General features: G+C 39.6%; 1 protein-coding gene across 1 annotated transcript in view; it reads right to left on the bottom strand.

The window, feature by feature from the left end:
* Positions 1–16619, bottom strand: part of COLEC12 (collectin subfamily member 12) — a 237482-nt gene that overhangs the window by 41819 nt on the left and 179044 nt on the right. Inside the window, exon 3 of the mRNA XM_069099739.1 lies at positions 4528–4650. Within this exon, the coding sequence (XP_068955840.1) occupies positions 4528–4650 (123 nt within the window). The remainder of the gene's footprint in view (positions 1–4527; positions 4651–16619) is intronic.

The raw sequence follows: 16619 nt of genomic DNA, 5'->3' as shown, positions 1-16619 counted from the left end.
TCTCTCTACCACTTTTTCTCTCCTTTCATCTTTCTCTCTCTGTCTCTCTGTCTCTGTCTCTGTCTCTCTTTTTATAGAATTTGACAAAGTATTTCATGCTCCTGATATGGAAAACAGAATAATTGCGACTAGACATTAGTATAATTAGTTGGATTCAGAAATGATTGAATAACCAGACTGGAAAGTAGTCATTACAGTTTTATGTCAACTTGGGAGGATGACTCCAGTGTACCAGGTGTCTGTGCTTGACCCACAGATTCTTGAGTTTTTTCAATAACTTAGATAAAGACACAGATGGGAGAAAGCTGAGAGGGATAATAAACACGGTGGATGACAGACCCAGGATTCAAAAAGATTTTACTAAGTCATTGGGTTAATTCTAATAAGATGAAGCTTAACAGGGATAAATATAAAGTGTAACACTTTGCTTCAAAAAAGTCTATCTTCCAAGTGCAACATGAGGGAGGCCTAAGCAGGGGGAAGATTATCTAAAAATGTTATGAGTATTTGAGTGGGCCACAAGCTGAATATTTCAATGGTTTGACGGGGCAGTCAAAAAAAGTGGTTGTGACTTTAGACAGTATTGAGAGTCATAGCTTCCAGGAATCAGGAGGTGATAGTCCCGCACTGTTGTGTCCAGATGAGACCTCATCTGGATTATTGTATGCTTTTGGGGCCCCATTTTAGGAAGGGCACTGAAAAGCTGGAGAACCTTTAAATAGTGAAGGGTCCTGAGTCCATTTCATTCAAGGATTAGCTAAAGTAATGGGGTATGCCTAGTCCAGAGAAGAAAAGACAGAGGGGTCAGAACAACTCTCTTCAAAACTAAGTAGCAGATGAATCAGAGTACTGGACCTGGAGTCAGGGAGACCTGAGTTCAAATGTTGACCTCAGACATATACTAGCTTTGTGACCCTGGGTAAGTTGCTTAATCTCTGTCTGCCTCAGTTTCTTCCTCTGTAAAAGGGAGCGAAAAAGAGCACTATTATTTTATCACTACTTCCCAGGGGTGTTGTAAGGATAAAATTAGATAATATTTGTAAGGTGCTTTGCAAACCTTAAAGTGCTAAGTTCTTATTCATATTACTAGGTACAATAAATGGAAGAGGCAAAAAAATGGGGACAAACTTCCTAACAATTAGAAGTATTCAAATGTGGAATGGGAGGAAGATGATTTTCTACTCCTTGGAATAGAAATCTTTAAATAAAGGCACAATAGTAGAAATCCTTAAATAAAGGCACAATAACTTTTTGTTTAGTATAGCTTAGAAAGGATTCTTTTTCACATATGGGTTATACTAACTGGCCCCTGGGGTCTCCTATGACTGAAATTCTGTAGTTCTCCTTTCCTTTTGAAAAAATGTTCCAATGATTTTCTTGACTAATAACTCAAAATACTCAGGAATGCCTCAGCGAGTTATGTGCTTGTATGCTTTGGATCAGTAACAATTCAGATCTACCTTTTGGAATCTTTATCTTTCGACAAGGCTCAATTCAGGAGCCACCTCTGCTTTGTAACCTTTCCTGACTCTCCTCCCACCCATTAGCTCAAAATGCTTCCTTCCTCCTCAAATTACACCTTGTATTAATTTATCTGAATATATGTTTTGTCCCCCCCCCCCGTAGAATATATCCTTGAAGGCAGCAGCTATTTGTGCCTATGTATCCTCTTCACACAGTACCTTGAACACAGTAGGTACTTAATATATGTTTGCTGTATTGGATTGAATGGCAGGTTAAAATGACAGAAGGTTTATTTTATTTATTTTGCTCTTGTGTGCTGAACTACAAACGTTAGGGGAGACTATACAGGTAAACACTGTTGGTGAAAGGTAGTAACAGTGCACAAAACTTTATAAATTAATAGTTTCTGCTCTTTCCCTAGAGTATCCAAGGAATCTGCAATAAACGAAGTTTTTAGAGCAGCTTTGTGAGCCATAAATCACAGACATATTGAGGACATCTTAAGTGAAGAGTTTAGAGGATTCCCCGCTGTTCACATAAACCTTTTGCTGCAGAAATGCTATTAAAAAAAGTCCAATTTTGGGTCTGGAGGAGAGAAACAAAAGGGGAATTGAATGGATGGAGGTGAATTGGGGAGGTAAGGAGGTGGAATTTCAAAAGTTCTTTGGAATACATTTTCCCCAAGACTCAAGATCCAGTCATTAAGAACAAGTATGTGATATCAAAATAAGTCTTTGAACTATTTGGCTTGATTCTGTCTGTGTAATCTAGTTACTCAAACTGTCTCCCCATTGAGAAAGACCATAGCACAGCCATGGGATATACCAGTTTTTGCAAACAGCTGAACTGAAAAGAAAGGAAGTAGACAAGGACTACACAAGAAAGTTATACTTTTGAACACAATGCCTAAAAAAAATAGGCAACAGGAGGACTGGATGATACCAGTCTTAAGCAATGACCTGAAGAACTAGGGGATGCTTGCAGTAAAGGTCCCAGGAGGCTGTTTTGTTCACTATTTTCTTTTCTAAGGTTATAAAAACTGAGGAAGTAACATCTAAAAGCCACAGAGTCTTGCTTTTGGACTTTTCCTTGTGTCTTAAGAAGGCACAAAGTTTCTCTGAATTATTTCCTAACAAAACTAAAAATTGGCCAATGTTAGACAGAGGTAAGCTCTTCAAAGGCAAGGACTGTGCCTTTTCTTTCTATAATAAATATTCAGCTCCAAGGGCTTAATGTACTGTTCTATAGGAGGCCCCTAGAGAGACCCAATAAAAGCTTAATTGTTGCCACTTGATTTTTAGTTACTGCTTTGCCACTGGGTCACTAATCATGTTTACACAGACTGGAAGAAATGGAAAGCTGGCTAATTTGATGGAGTAGGCTAATTTGAATCATTCATAACAAAATAAAGTTTTTCTTTGCTTTTCTAGTAGTTTTTTTTAGGTGGAAGACACTTTTAGGTGACTGCAGTTCTCTAATGTGTGTGTGCATGTATGTACGTATGTATATATGTACGTATGTATTTATGCATGTATGTATGTATATATCTATCTATTTACAATAAACTGAGATATACTTGTTAGACCTCATTTTCCTCAAAACAGGTGTCCTTTATGGTGAGGCTACTACAACTGAAAGGGAATAAAAAGTCTGGTAATTTTCCTAATTCTATTTATTTTTTGGAGGGGGGAAGGCAGGGCAATTGGGGTTAGGCGACTTGCCCAAGCTCACACAGTTAGTACATGTTAAGTGTCTTGGGTCAAATTTGAACTCAGGTCCTCCTGGCTCCAGGGCTGGTGCTCTATTCACTGCACTACCCAGCCACCCCCATTTTCCTATTTCTTCATTGTCTCAATTCATCAGAAAATAAATGGAAAGCTTCACACTAGGCTTCATGGCATTAGGGGGACAGACTGAAGAATACTTCAGGAAAATGCCTAGCCATACGTGTGACAGGTATTGTAGAACACACAGTTGTAAAGATAAAAAGGCATGAGGAAATGGCTAAAATACTCGCATATTTCGGAGATCTTACCCACCCACCCCTCACCCCCAAAGCAGCCACAGAGGGCATAGTGAGGAGAGCAGAGAGCTCCTCTGTGAGTCTCTGAATTTTCCTTTTCCTGTATCAGTTGCACAATCTGTCAGTCTGAGGGAAGGCAGCTGAAGCTAGCTGCTGAGTTACAGTGATTAAGATTAGTAGACTTTGTCCATGTCTGTTTGTGTGTTGGAGTCAGAGAAATGAGCCTAACGTGGATGTGTCTAGGAAGAGTTCCATAATTCTTTGTTGTTTTCCACTGTGATTTGAATTATGATACTTTTACTTTAGTCACACAAGGGAAAAAAATGCTCCAACTGGATAAGAAAATTTTACTCAATCAGATTAATTCTGTTGAGTATGAAAGGAAAGGGAGATCAGATGTTTGGGGGAAAACACACCAATATTTCCCTTTAATTCAGGAAAGTTAACTGAATTACAGCTCTGATCTTCACCTATATTACCCTTTAACTTCTTCAAGGTAGTGTTTATATTGTGTTACAGATATTTTAGACATTAAACCAGCCAAAACCAACCATGACCACAGTAAATCTACTAAGGAGAAAAGGGGGAAGTGGCTGTGTAGACACTGGCTGAAGGAACTAGTAGTCATGGAGATTTTTATTTTATTTGGACACCATCACTGTGGCTTTATTGTGTGCTGGCTCCAGGGTTTTCATCTGACCACTAAGATAGGACAGGAAAAGACCAAGGAAGAAAGTGTAGCTGGAAATGATAATTCACTGCACAGACAAGGAAACTTATACAACCCCAAAGACCTGAAAAACAAAAATCGTCACAAAGAATAGGTAGGAGGGAATCATCACTGAAATCAGTTAGGGTAGGGATGTTTTTCTCCCTTATACATTATGGTTGCCCTAAAGTGACAAGGGTACAGGACCTGAAGTTTTGTTACTAAGTTCAATACAAGTGAGATACTTAATTCTTATGCTTGTAGATCAATCACTTTTCATTCTATAGTTAGTTAAGTTGCTATTGGAAAGGAATATTCATATGGTACATACCTTTGTATCCCAGAATGGCTACTGTGATTGTTAGCAAGGCACACAGAATATATAATAATATGATAGAAAACTTCAGTGCCCAGTTATTTTTACATTTGGTACATTGTGTTCCTTCTTGAATACCTGTAAGAGAAGATATATTTTAAGAACTATGCCCAGCAGTGTTATTCCAAAGTTTAACACATACTCTAGTATGTGTTCAAATACACAGAATTATTAGGAGGATTGCCCTATATATACAAAGATACTGTATTTGTGTATCTGTAGTATGAGTAATGGAGCAACTAGGTGGTGCAGTAGTGCTGAGCCTGAAGTCAGGAATCCTGGGTTCACATCCAGCCTAGTCACTTACTAGCTGTGTGACCCTGGGCAAGTCACTTAACTCCGCCTCAGTTTCCTCAACCATAAAATGAGTGGAGAAGGAAACGGCAAACCAGTATCTTTGTCAAGAAAACCTCAACTGGTGTTATGATGAGTTAGCCACGACTGAACAGCAATAGCTGTAAGTAGTAGTAATATGGATATATTCCTTGCCTATCACATTACCAATATGGGCAACTCTCCATATGCAATAACGATTATATTCCATACAATTAGGAAATAGTATCTGGTTTTATTTCATGGCATGGAAAAATATCTCATTACAATAATATTTCAGTGAAAATTGCTACAACAGAAGTATTTCAAATACCAGTCCATTTATTTTTAGCAATATTTGACAAAAGAAATTTTTTAGCACAGTGGAAGAGTCCAGATTTTTTTGTTCAGTTGTTTCAGTCAAATCTAACTTTTCGTGTAGTTTTCTTGGCAAAGATACCAGAATGGTTTGCCATTTCCCTCTCCAGCTCATTTTACAGGCAAAGGTGAGGAAACTGAAGCAAACAGGGTTAAATGACTTGCCCAGGGTCACAGGGCTAGTAAGTGTCTGGAACCATATTTGAACTCAGGGAGATAAGTCTTCTTGACTTTAGGCCTGGTACTCTATCCACTGTGTCACCTAGCTGCCCCTAAGAATCTAGATCAGGAGTGGGGAACCTACGGCCTTGAGGCTACATGTGGCCCTCTAGGTCTTCAAGTGTGACCCTTTGATTGAATCCAAACTTCATAGAATAGATTTGAAGTTTGTATTCAGTCAAAGGGCTACACTTAAGGACCTAGAGGACCACATGTTGCCTCAAGGACGCAGGTTCCCCACATCTGGTCTAGATAGTCCTTTGGAATTTGTTGTAATGGAATCTTAGTTAACATAGAAAAAAAAATTCCAGACCTGTGATTTTATTGGTTTAAGGTATTTCTGGTGAGTAAGCCCCCTCTACCAATCAGCCAGTGATTTGTGCTATAGGTAACTGTTAGTCGCTGAGGAACTGAGAAGTTAAATGACTTTTCTAAGAGTCAGTACACATCAGAGGCCGAATTTGAGCCCAGGTTTTCTTGGTTCTGAGCAAGTTCCTCTATCCCCTATATCATGTTGCCTTTCAGTAAAAACCATAGATCATTTTAAAAGTTTGCTTTCTTGGTGAGAGGGAGTAAAGTTTGAGTGTATATAGTCATTTCGACCTGTTAAAGAACATACTGGTCTGAGTAGTAAGCAGCTGTCATTTTTGTACTAAGTATGTACAGAAAGTAAACCATAAAAAGGGAAATTTCCATCCATATGATGAGAAACACAGGAGACAGACACTAGATATTTTAATGTGAAAATCATGTTGTAAAAACTATCAGGAATGCATTTGTTTCCTTGATCTGTTTTCCTATGTGCCTCTTACTAATAGTGTCCTTTGGGGAGTAACAGTATATAAGTGACTGATTGATTGTAATTGTGCTCAATAATTCTTGATGGATAAATGATAGGGATTAAGCAACAGTTGAAGTTATTTTCCTTTAGCTTGTGATTTTATACACAGCAGCATTTTTTGGTGGAAAAGCATCTTCAGCCCTGTTTATTGTAAAATGATGAGAAAAACAGACTGTTAATAATGACTGAAATCTAAGTTCTTGGGCACACCCATGCCTCCTTGAGTCACATGCCTCTGGGCCGTAGGCAAAAGTTGAATGGATTCAATCTGGTGATTTTGCTGGGTAAGACAAACAATTTGGATCAAATATTTGCTGACCCAATGCCTTGATTTTTCATTTGGCAAATAATAATCAACTGTGTTGACCGTATGGATAAGCATGAATAAGGCTCTAGATACTCCAGTTTTCCCTTCCTTCACCACCCCTTCACCTTTTTCTCTTTCAGGGAAAGGAAAACCTTTGCTTGCTTGTAAAGTAACCAGGATCCTTTTGTGAATTACGACGTGCTTTGATGTTTTCAGCATGCTCAGCCTTTATTTCCTGACCCCAAGCTTTCTTATAGATCCTTAATGCTCTCTCCCCTTCCTTGTTGGCTCTCCTGATCTATGCTAAGGGAGGTGGCATAGTCACATATGAGATCTTGGAAGATTACTCTGGCTGATGTATGAAAGATAGATCTCACCTCTCATGAAGAGATAGTTTTCTCCTTTCCAAGGCAAATCTCTCCACATGGAACCTATCTCCTTTTCCAGAAGATTTCCATATCTCCCCTACAATTATTGTTTCTCTCTCTCTCTCTCTCTCTCTCTCTCTCTCATTTTCAGTCTCTTCCTATCTCCTGACTCCTTTCCTGTTGTCTACAAATATGTCTATATATCTCCCATTCTTAAAAAAGAACCCTCTATTTCTTTTCCTCTTCTTGGCTAAATTTCTTGAGATCTATAACTGATTATAATCAATTTCTGTAATAAATGATATACGAGCAAATTCCTTGAGATCTATAATTGCTGACTCCATTTCCTCACCTCTCACTCAGTTATAAATCCTCTGCATTCTGGCTTCCAACTTCATCATTCAATTGAATCTGCCCTTTCTAAAGTCACTGATGATCTCTTAATTGGCAATTCTATTAAAAAAAACCCTTCAATTCTCACCCTTCTTTGCAACCTTTGACACTTGACCACCATCTCCTCCTAGATACTTTTCTCTCTAAGTTTTCATGACACTATTCTTTCCTGGTTCTTTTCCTTGTCCGACCATTCCTTTCTCAGTATCTTTTGCTGGATATTCTTCTATGTCATGCCTACTACCTGCAGATGACCCCCAAGGTTCTAATCTGGGGCCTCTTTTCCCTCTATACTATCTCACTTGGTGATGTCATCAGCTACCATGGATTCAATTATTATCTCTTTGCAAGTGATTCCTAAACATATTTATCCAGTCAGTCTTTTGAGCTCCAGTCCTTGTATCACCCTTCTTGGCTAAATTCCTTGAGATCTATAACTGATGTATAATCAATTCCTGTACTAATTGATAAATAATTCTCAAATTCCTTGAGATTATAATTGATGCCTCCACCTCCTTACCTCTCACTCTCAAGTTCAACAAGATCAAAACTAAACTCATTATCTTTCCCCTCAAACTCTCTTCTCTTCCCAACTTTTCTATGGCTATTATGGGCACCATCATCATACCTAGGTATCCAGACTCCAACCTCAGCTCATCCTTGACTCATCACCCTCACTCACCTCATTTGCCCAATTCATTGCTAAATCTTATTTCTTCCTTCCCAATGTCTGTTTTATGTATTTTTTGATCTCTACTCACACAGCCACAACCTATGTTTGGCATTTAAAGCCTGTCGCAATTTGATCCCTTCCCACCTTTCCAGTCTTCTTATACTTTACTCCCTTTCATACCCCTAAAGATGTAGTCATGCTTGTCTACTTACTGTTCCTCACCCAGGACATCCCATTTCCCATCTGTGCCTTTGAACTGGCTTTTCCCCGAGCCTGGACCGCTTTCCTTCCCTAGCTCTGTGTCTTAATTTTTGACTTCCTTCAAGGCTTAACTTAAATCCCACCTTCTGTAGGGATCCTCTTCCAGTCCCCTCTCCTTTTTCATTATTTCCTTCCCTCTGAGACCATCTTCCATCTACTTTATACATGTATAGATATATGTTTAAATATGTGTATATACACACACACACACCTTCAATCTACCTAGTTTTTTTCACCTGTTTTCTCCCTCATTAGAATGTGAACTCCTGGGGAGTAAAGACATTATATTTGGCCTCTCTCTATATCCACAGAGTCTGACATTTATTTAATGCTTAATATGTGCTTGATGGCTGACTTGATTGGACAAGGGAGATAGTGGGGGAAGCAGACAGATTAGAAAGCTGTCACAACAGCCTAGGCGAGAGGCAATGAGTGCTTGAAGTAGGAGGATAGCAATGGAAGAGGAGAGAGGATAGCAATGGAAGAGGAGAGAGGATGGATGTGAGAAATGTTGTGGAGGCAGAATCCATAGGGTTTGGTAATTGGTTAGAAGTGGGAAAGGGGAGGAATGAGTTAAAGATGTCTCAAAGGTTTTTTAGCCCGGGTGATTATAAGAATGGTGGTGATAATGACAAAAATAGAGAAGTGAGAAGGAATGAAGATAGCCTTTCGAGGGGAAATGAGCTCAGTTTTGGACATGTTGAGTTTGAGATATTGGCAGGACACCCAGGTGATGATATCTAGCTGGAAATGCCAGAGTAGAACTCAGAGGTTGGGGATACTACGTTGGAGTCAACTGCCTAGAAGTGATAACTGAAGGCACAGGAATGGATGTAGTTGCCAAGAGAGGAGAGTATAGAGAAGAGGGTGGAGGGGATGGATTTCCAGAGTTCAGAGAAAGGATAATTAGAATCCTGTGGCTCAAGTTTTTATAGGCTCAAAGATGATGAGATACTCTCAAAAAAGAACTTCTGTTAACAAGCACATTTAGGGGGTGGGGGAAGAGGAGCAGCATTCCAAGAGAAAAACAGATCTGAAAAGTAATCTCTTTGTTATTTGATACTTTCTTATCTCTTTCTAAAATTATTATCCCTATTCATATGACTTTCAATCTCTAGTTCCACTCTCTCTCTTGGGTTTAGTTTCCTATTTCCAACATTCTCAGTTGGACATCCTAATGTTAACTCAAATTCAACATATCCAAACCCAAACTTATCATATTCCTTGGCAAATCAACTAGTTCCTCCTTCCATCTTTCCCATTTCCATCAATGGTACCACCCTCTTTGAACTCCACCTCTCTACCTCTCCCCACCTGCCATGCAATTCATCATTAAGACTTGTTAATTCACAGATGTTGTCTCCAACTGCCTGAGTATAGTTGAAGCTTTTCTACATTCTTCTCTGAGGGTGAAGGATTGTTTCATGACAGGTGACAATGTGTAGTAACAGGTGAAGGAAGACCTGAAGGCTACCTCCTTCCTCTAATTCTCTCCCCAATCGCCTTTTGGGCCACATGTCCCTGAGAAATGGGGCTAGGACTCTGAACTTTTTCTTTGTCCTTCTTCTAGGTGAAGGGAATAGAATCTCTGACCTGGAAGCTTGAGCCATAGAGTCCAGGAATCTAGGTCACATGTTGCAGACAGCCCAGAAGCAAAAGCCTGAGAAGCAAAGATCCAGGGCCCAGGAACTTGAATTTGGTGGAACTAATGCTATGTAGAAACAGAGCTAATCTGTAAACCTGAATTTCCTACTCTACCCAGCGATAGAGGCCGTATGGTAGGGAGTGGGTAGTGGTGAGTGGATTATGCACTTTGAAGTGTTAAAGGAAGTGTTTGTATATTTGTCCTCACTATATCTTTGAAGTAAATATTTCTTTGTAAAAGTGAATCCAATGTTAAGTGGTTCAATGAAGCTAGGCTGCTAGCCAGTGGAGAGAACACAGTCAGTGGAGGCTCAAGCTAATGGTAGAGATGAGAGATTCCTCAACCATTTCAGGTACTGGAGAATTGTGTGTGTGTGTGTGTGTGTGCACGTGTGTGCATGTGAGTGCATAGTGAAATGTAAAAGATATGGCCCTGAGAGAATGGGGCTAAAGTCAAACACGGGACACATTTCTTCTGGATCCTTTTAAGCCCCTAGCATGATGTTATGCATATAGTTGGCACTCAATAAATACTTGTTAAATGAATGAATGAATAAGTGAATGAATGAATGAATGAACTGAACACAACTGGACAAAGTTGGAGGCCCCTTGAAGCTGTTCAGACCTCCAATGGTATAAAACAGGAACTTTTGTTTTTGCCTTTCATCACTTTGACAGGAGTCACACTGACCCAAGTCAAATCTTCTCCTTAGATACAGACTGCATTACTCATTCACCTACACAAACTCACCTATACTGTGCAGTCTTTACAGTCCTAAGACCCATTGCCTCTTTTTTTCTTTAAAAAAAAGTGGCTAAATTCAGAAAAACCCAAACAGGTTTTGTTTTTGTTTTTCTTTTTCTTCTTCTTTTTTTTTGGCTTTTTGGTGGGAGAAGGCAGGGCAATTGGGGTTAAGTGACTTGAGTGTGATCAAGTGTCTGAGGCAGGATTTGAAGTCAGGTCCTCCTGACTCCAGGGCCGGTGCTCTATTCACTGCGACACCTGGTTATGCCCCAAACAGTTTTTTAAGGAATGTATATTCTTTACAAGGGGGTTAGATATCACCTAGCCTCCATGTCATAGTGAAGATGCTTTTGAACTTGGCTGATAGAGAACTCTAGGCATGTAGGCAAAGAGAACCTTGTTCTTTCCTTCTTTCCCATGTCACTCACATTTATGTCCACATCAGCATATACTACTGTAAAACAGAGAAGCACAAAATGAGAGATTGGGAGACACATTTATGGCTTTTTGGAAAAATCTCTCTCTGTTTGAATTTTAGGACTCAAGTGGGTTACTCCTCTCCTCTCTGATCCATTATACTTATTTGGAAGAATTTCAGAGCCAATGAAAGATTGTTGTCCCTGAGGATGATAAATGAAAATCACCTGTTAGGGGAACTAGTTTTTAGCCATCATAAAATATTAGAGCTGGAAGGGACCTTAGAGATATCGCAGATCAACTCTCTCATTTTACAGAAAAGGAAACTGAGGCAAAAGGCGAAGTGCCTTGATGAATGTGGCAGAGCTAATTAGCGGCACAGTCACTGGGACTAAAACCCAGGTGTTCTGACACTCTTTTGCTGTTCTTTTGAGCTTTGGGCTCTCAGCACTGTATTGAGTACATATGGTATGAATGCAGACTGGCTCCCAGACATTTGTCACTGGTTTGCATTCCGAAGAGCCAGGGTCACTTCCTCACGACATGCATTTCTCTCTGTTGACTTTATCAGCATTTAATCAATATCAGATGGCACCTCATGGGCCCCTGTTCCACTTGACACACTTTCTCTCTGTGTTTTTTTCCTCCCGTGACTTATTTTTAATAAGAATTCTGTTTTCTCTTTCTCTGTCTGCCCTCCACTGGGAGGACATCTGGCCAAACACACTAACGCTTGCTACAAAGAGATCCTGCTGGCTCATATATCTGGGGGACCCCCCTTCTCCTTGAACCAAGATGGCCACAAAAAACATGCAAGAGAGACATCCCCCTGTTACCAGTCTTTGTAGTGTTTATTTTCTTAGCATTACTTTCAAGATACTAGGGACTTTGTTCTCACACGGGGGTTCCTTAGGGTAGGGGGAAGGAGGAAGACACCCATCTGCAGATTCCTGATTACTTGTTCTGCAGAGGCTAAAGATAAGAGATTCTACTTCAGGAAGTGAAGCATTTTTGCCCTTTGCCCCTGAGAGATTTGGCTTATCAAAAAACCTGGCCCAGACAGCATATGGAAGCCTGTGTATTGTCCTCACACTTGGCCCTATGGAAACATTTCCCACTGAACTCATTTTTTTGGCTTTTGTTTTATACATCTTACAGAATCCAAGCTTCTTGTGCAAGGTGAAGTTTGGGGACCAATTCAAGCTATAGGCATCTTGTTTAACTCATTGAGTATCCTCCTGGAGAACCATGAAGGTTAAGAATTTGGCCCCAATTTTCAAAACTACAAGTACCCCATAGTAATGTGTCCCATGACATATATCTTAAGTGAAAAAAAGGGGAGGGGGAATGTTTAGGGAGATTGCCTTAAACTCTACTGGAAGGATAATGCTCAGAGACAAATGTTTTAGCATTGAAGAGAATTCCTTTCTGCTACGGTTCTCCATAAAGAACCCTCTTGTGACCCAAGTTTCATCTCTGTCTGTGATTCAGAATGCTTTTTGGAAAAAAAAAACTCAACTCCCCCAAACCCAGCCAGTCTATGTTTACTAACATTTCTTTTTCTATATCTATCATTCACTAAGGGAATTTGGCTCTTTCCTGAAAGTGGATAAATGCTGACAAATACCCTTCCTCATTGGGAAAGTGGGCAAATTTTGTAGGGCTTGGTATGTAGGGGTGGCCACTGGGTCTGTTTTAATTATCACAAATATATAACTGAGCTGGCTCATTACATGGATCAGATTACTGAAGTCAAGCCTCAGAAAGCTGGTAGGTTTCAGAATCCAGTAAACCACAAGATTGGATCTGAGATTCACCATTTCTTTTTCATGTGGTTCTTTATAAAGTTATTAATCTACTGCCTGGTGGTGTATTCCCATAAACCTTGGAGAGTGATCTGGCTCTATAGCAGGAATTGATGATTCAAATTGATTCATATAATTAATGTGCCCTCAAAGGCAACAAAGTAGTAAAGTGACTAAAGTCATAGCCATTTGAATGTTACTCAATGCCAGTAGAACAGAAATGGAAGTATAAAAAACATGTGACTTTATCCCACATAGTATTAGCTTTCTCTTTTTATAAAGGCTATCTATTAACCGACAGGACATGTATTTATTTAGTAAATTTTAAAAATTATTTATTAGCAAGTAATTTAGTTTTCCAAATGTCATTGCCTGCTTTGGACATCTATTCACCTTGTTACGCCAATTTTCCTAGACCATGTGGAAAATCATGAAAATGGGAACAGGACAGGGATTGGAAATGAAAATCACTCTCTGTATAAAGTAATCAAAGCAAGACAGTGCTTCTTTATTTATTAAAAATATATTTAGACTAGGAAAAATATTAAAAAGAAGGTTTTGCGAGAGACCAAATACTTCCATTTTCACCCTAAACTTTTGAGTTCTATGTATTACAGGGGATAAAGTTTTGGCATCAAGAAAGCTTCATCTCCAGGAGAAGCAGTAGAAAGACCCAATCCTACCTTGTTCTTAGTGATTCATTAAAGACAAAGCAAAACAAAACAGGCAAGGCATGTAAGCTGTCCTTTTCAAAGATATGCTCAGTGAGACTTTCTTGCCTTTACCATAGCACATAGAGTCTCACAGGGATGCCATTATTTCTCTCAAATGGTTTTCATTTGCATCATGAGAAATTTCTCCTTGCCTGTACCAAACACAAATACTCTCATTACTAGGACATATATCCCCACTGATTGTGCTGACCAACCATGTCTCATGCCTTTGTATATCCCAGTTGATCTTCTTTTTGGCTCAGTGCCTGTTCATTTTATTCCATGGACACTGAATGAATTGTCCACTGTCTTAATGGTAAATTTCAACAGCCCTAACCATTTCATTATATGGCACTACCAAACAATGCCCTACTGTGATTAAACATGGAGTCTCTTAATTAAAAGGGTACATAAAAGTTCAGCCTCAGACTGGTTACTCAGAAGCTGACAATATACTAGACTGAACAGGTATTTTGAGCAAGGCTCAGGCAAAGTCTGGTATAGTTTTACAGAAAGCCATAGGATTTAGAGCTAGAATCTAGTCTACACCTATCTCCCATTTTAAAGATGAGGTGACTATAATCCACAGAGGTTAAGTGACAGAGAATAATCAATGGAATTTGTATTCAGACCTCGAAGTCTGACTCCAACTATAATGCTGTCTTTCTGTTATGCCACATTCCAGCACACACAGTGTACAGTGAGTGGTCACCTCTTTTATAATTATATGTAGCTAAAGTGGAATTTCTGAGTTTGCCTCCAAAGAGGAAAAGAAAAAACAAGCAAAACCACTCAGGGAAGAGAAATTGTTGAAAACAAGCAGGCTAGACCCATGGTTTAATTAAGAGACACTCATTAAAAGGAAAGGAAAGCAAAACATCTCATGTTTTGGTAGCCAAGCCTTTCTCAGAAAGGAGTAGCAAAAGCTAGACATAATAAGCGAGATTCTTTGCCAGAGTCTTAGATGGACTGTGTTGTCTCTGTCAGTGTTTAGAGGGCACTCTTAAAAGGGTCAGTCAATTCCCCCCTCCCTTCTAAGTAAGTAAGTTCTTGTGATTTCTGACGAGACAGGGTTAAGTCACCTAACTACTGCCCTGAACAAGACAAAGCCCATATGCCTAGAACTTTTTCTAGAAAGCCAACGAGGGCTGTTTATGTCTCAGGGGAAGCACTTCTAAGTGAGGCAGGAATGTTGGGGAATTTGGGATTAGGGGTGGGTGGGTTGGGAGGAGATGTGAAGCCACAAGGCTCTTGGGAGTTTTGCTCAGGTTAAGCCTAACACCATAGTAATGTTGGCTGTGTCTGTTGAACTCTTTTGAAGTTTCTAGTATACTGGAAGAGCTCAGAGTCAAACTCCATAGGGACCAATGAGTTGTTAAAACCATGACAAATGCCAGCAGGCCAAACACTAACCGACAGCTGGAGTTGAAGGAAACAAGGTAGAAGAGGTCACAATGGAAAGAAAGAAGGGTAGAGAAAATTGTATTAAAAACTGAGTTCTAATGAACTTGCCTCTAGACTTTCTTTTAATCTATGCTACTTAACACTGGCAAGAATTATCTTCTTTTCAAATATCACCTTGATCATGTCACTCTACTGTTAAGTAATTTACAGTGGTTCCCTATTGCTGATCAGAGACAATCTAAATTCCTTAGCATGGATTTCAAGACCTCCTCCTAAATGGCTTTCTTTTATCTTGCCCGCTTCTCATCTCAGACTCTCCATTTCCATCAAGCAAACTTGCTCACTGTCCTTGGACCACTGTTTTCTTATTTTTCCTTCTCAATTTTGAGCTATGCCATTGATTCCAGATAATATATGGAATAATAATATAGATGATAATATAAGATGCTTTCAGAACTAGTTGGAGATAAATCTTGAAGAGTAGTTGTTCATGGTGCAATGTCAGTGGGTGACCCAGAGACCTGTGTTTGACTCTGTGCTGTTTAACATTTTAAATTGGTAACTTAGATAAAAACATATAATTTGCAGATGATGTTAAGTTTGGAGCGATAGCTAACACCCTAGCTGACTGGAATCAAGATCCCAAAAGATCTTGACAGGCTGTAGCACCGGGCTAAATTTAATAATATGATATTCAACAAGGAGAACACCTGGGTACAAAAAAGTAAACGAATCAATACAAGATGGCAGAGTTATGTTTAGAAAGCATGTATTCTGAAGAAAATCTGGAGGTTTCAGTGGACCATAAGTTCAGTAAGAGTCAGCAGTGTGATATGGCCGTCAAACAAACAAACCCCCAAAGTCCCCCCAAACCAAAAAAACTACCACTGAGTTTTTAGACTTCCTTGAGAGGCAAAGGGAAGTGATAGTCCCATTATAGTTCTCCCCTCATTAGGCTTCATTTAGTGTTGTGTCTAGTTCAGTACACCCCAGTTTAAGAAAGAGGCTGATAAGCTGGAAAATGGCCCAAGTAGGGCAATTGGAATGGTGGAGGGCCTTGAGTCCATGTCACGAGAAGATTAATTAAAGGAATTGGGCATTTTTAACCTGGAGAAAATAAAACTCAAGGGAAACATGATCGTTATCTTTGGGCATTTGAAAGATTTTCAGGGCTGGGGTGGGGCAGGGGAGAAGGATTAGACTTGTTCTTTTTGGGCCCCAGAGGGGGTAAACCAGGAGGAAGTTGCAAGGAGGGAGACTTGGTGTCAGGAAAATTTCTGAACAATTAAAACTGCCCCCAAAGGAGAATGGAGTTGTTTTTTATTCTGGAGGGGGGAAAGGCTGGGCAATTGGGGTTAAGTGATTTGCCCAAGGTCACATGGCTAGTTTTGTGTTAAGTGTCTGAGGTTGGATTTGAACTCAGGTCTTCCTGACTCCCAGGCCGGTGCTCTATTCACTGCGCCACCTAGCCACCCCTGAGAATGGACTTTTTTTGAGAGGTCTCCTTGATGGTTGTTAAGCAGAACTCAGTTGATCACTTGTCAGATATATTATAGTGAACATTGCT

This window comes from Petaurus breviceps, unplaced genomic scaffold (genome assembly GCF_028583685.1).
Source record: "Petaurus breviceps papuanus isolate PSGF00001 unplaced genomic scaffold, PetGlider_PUasm1.0 38, whole genome shotgun sequence".
NCBI lineage: Eukaryota > Metazoa > Chordata > Mammalia > Diprotodontia > Petauridae > Petaurus > Petaurus breviceps.
This window is presented reverse-complemented; position numbering and strand designations above follow the sequence as displayed.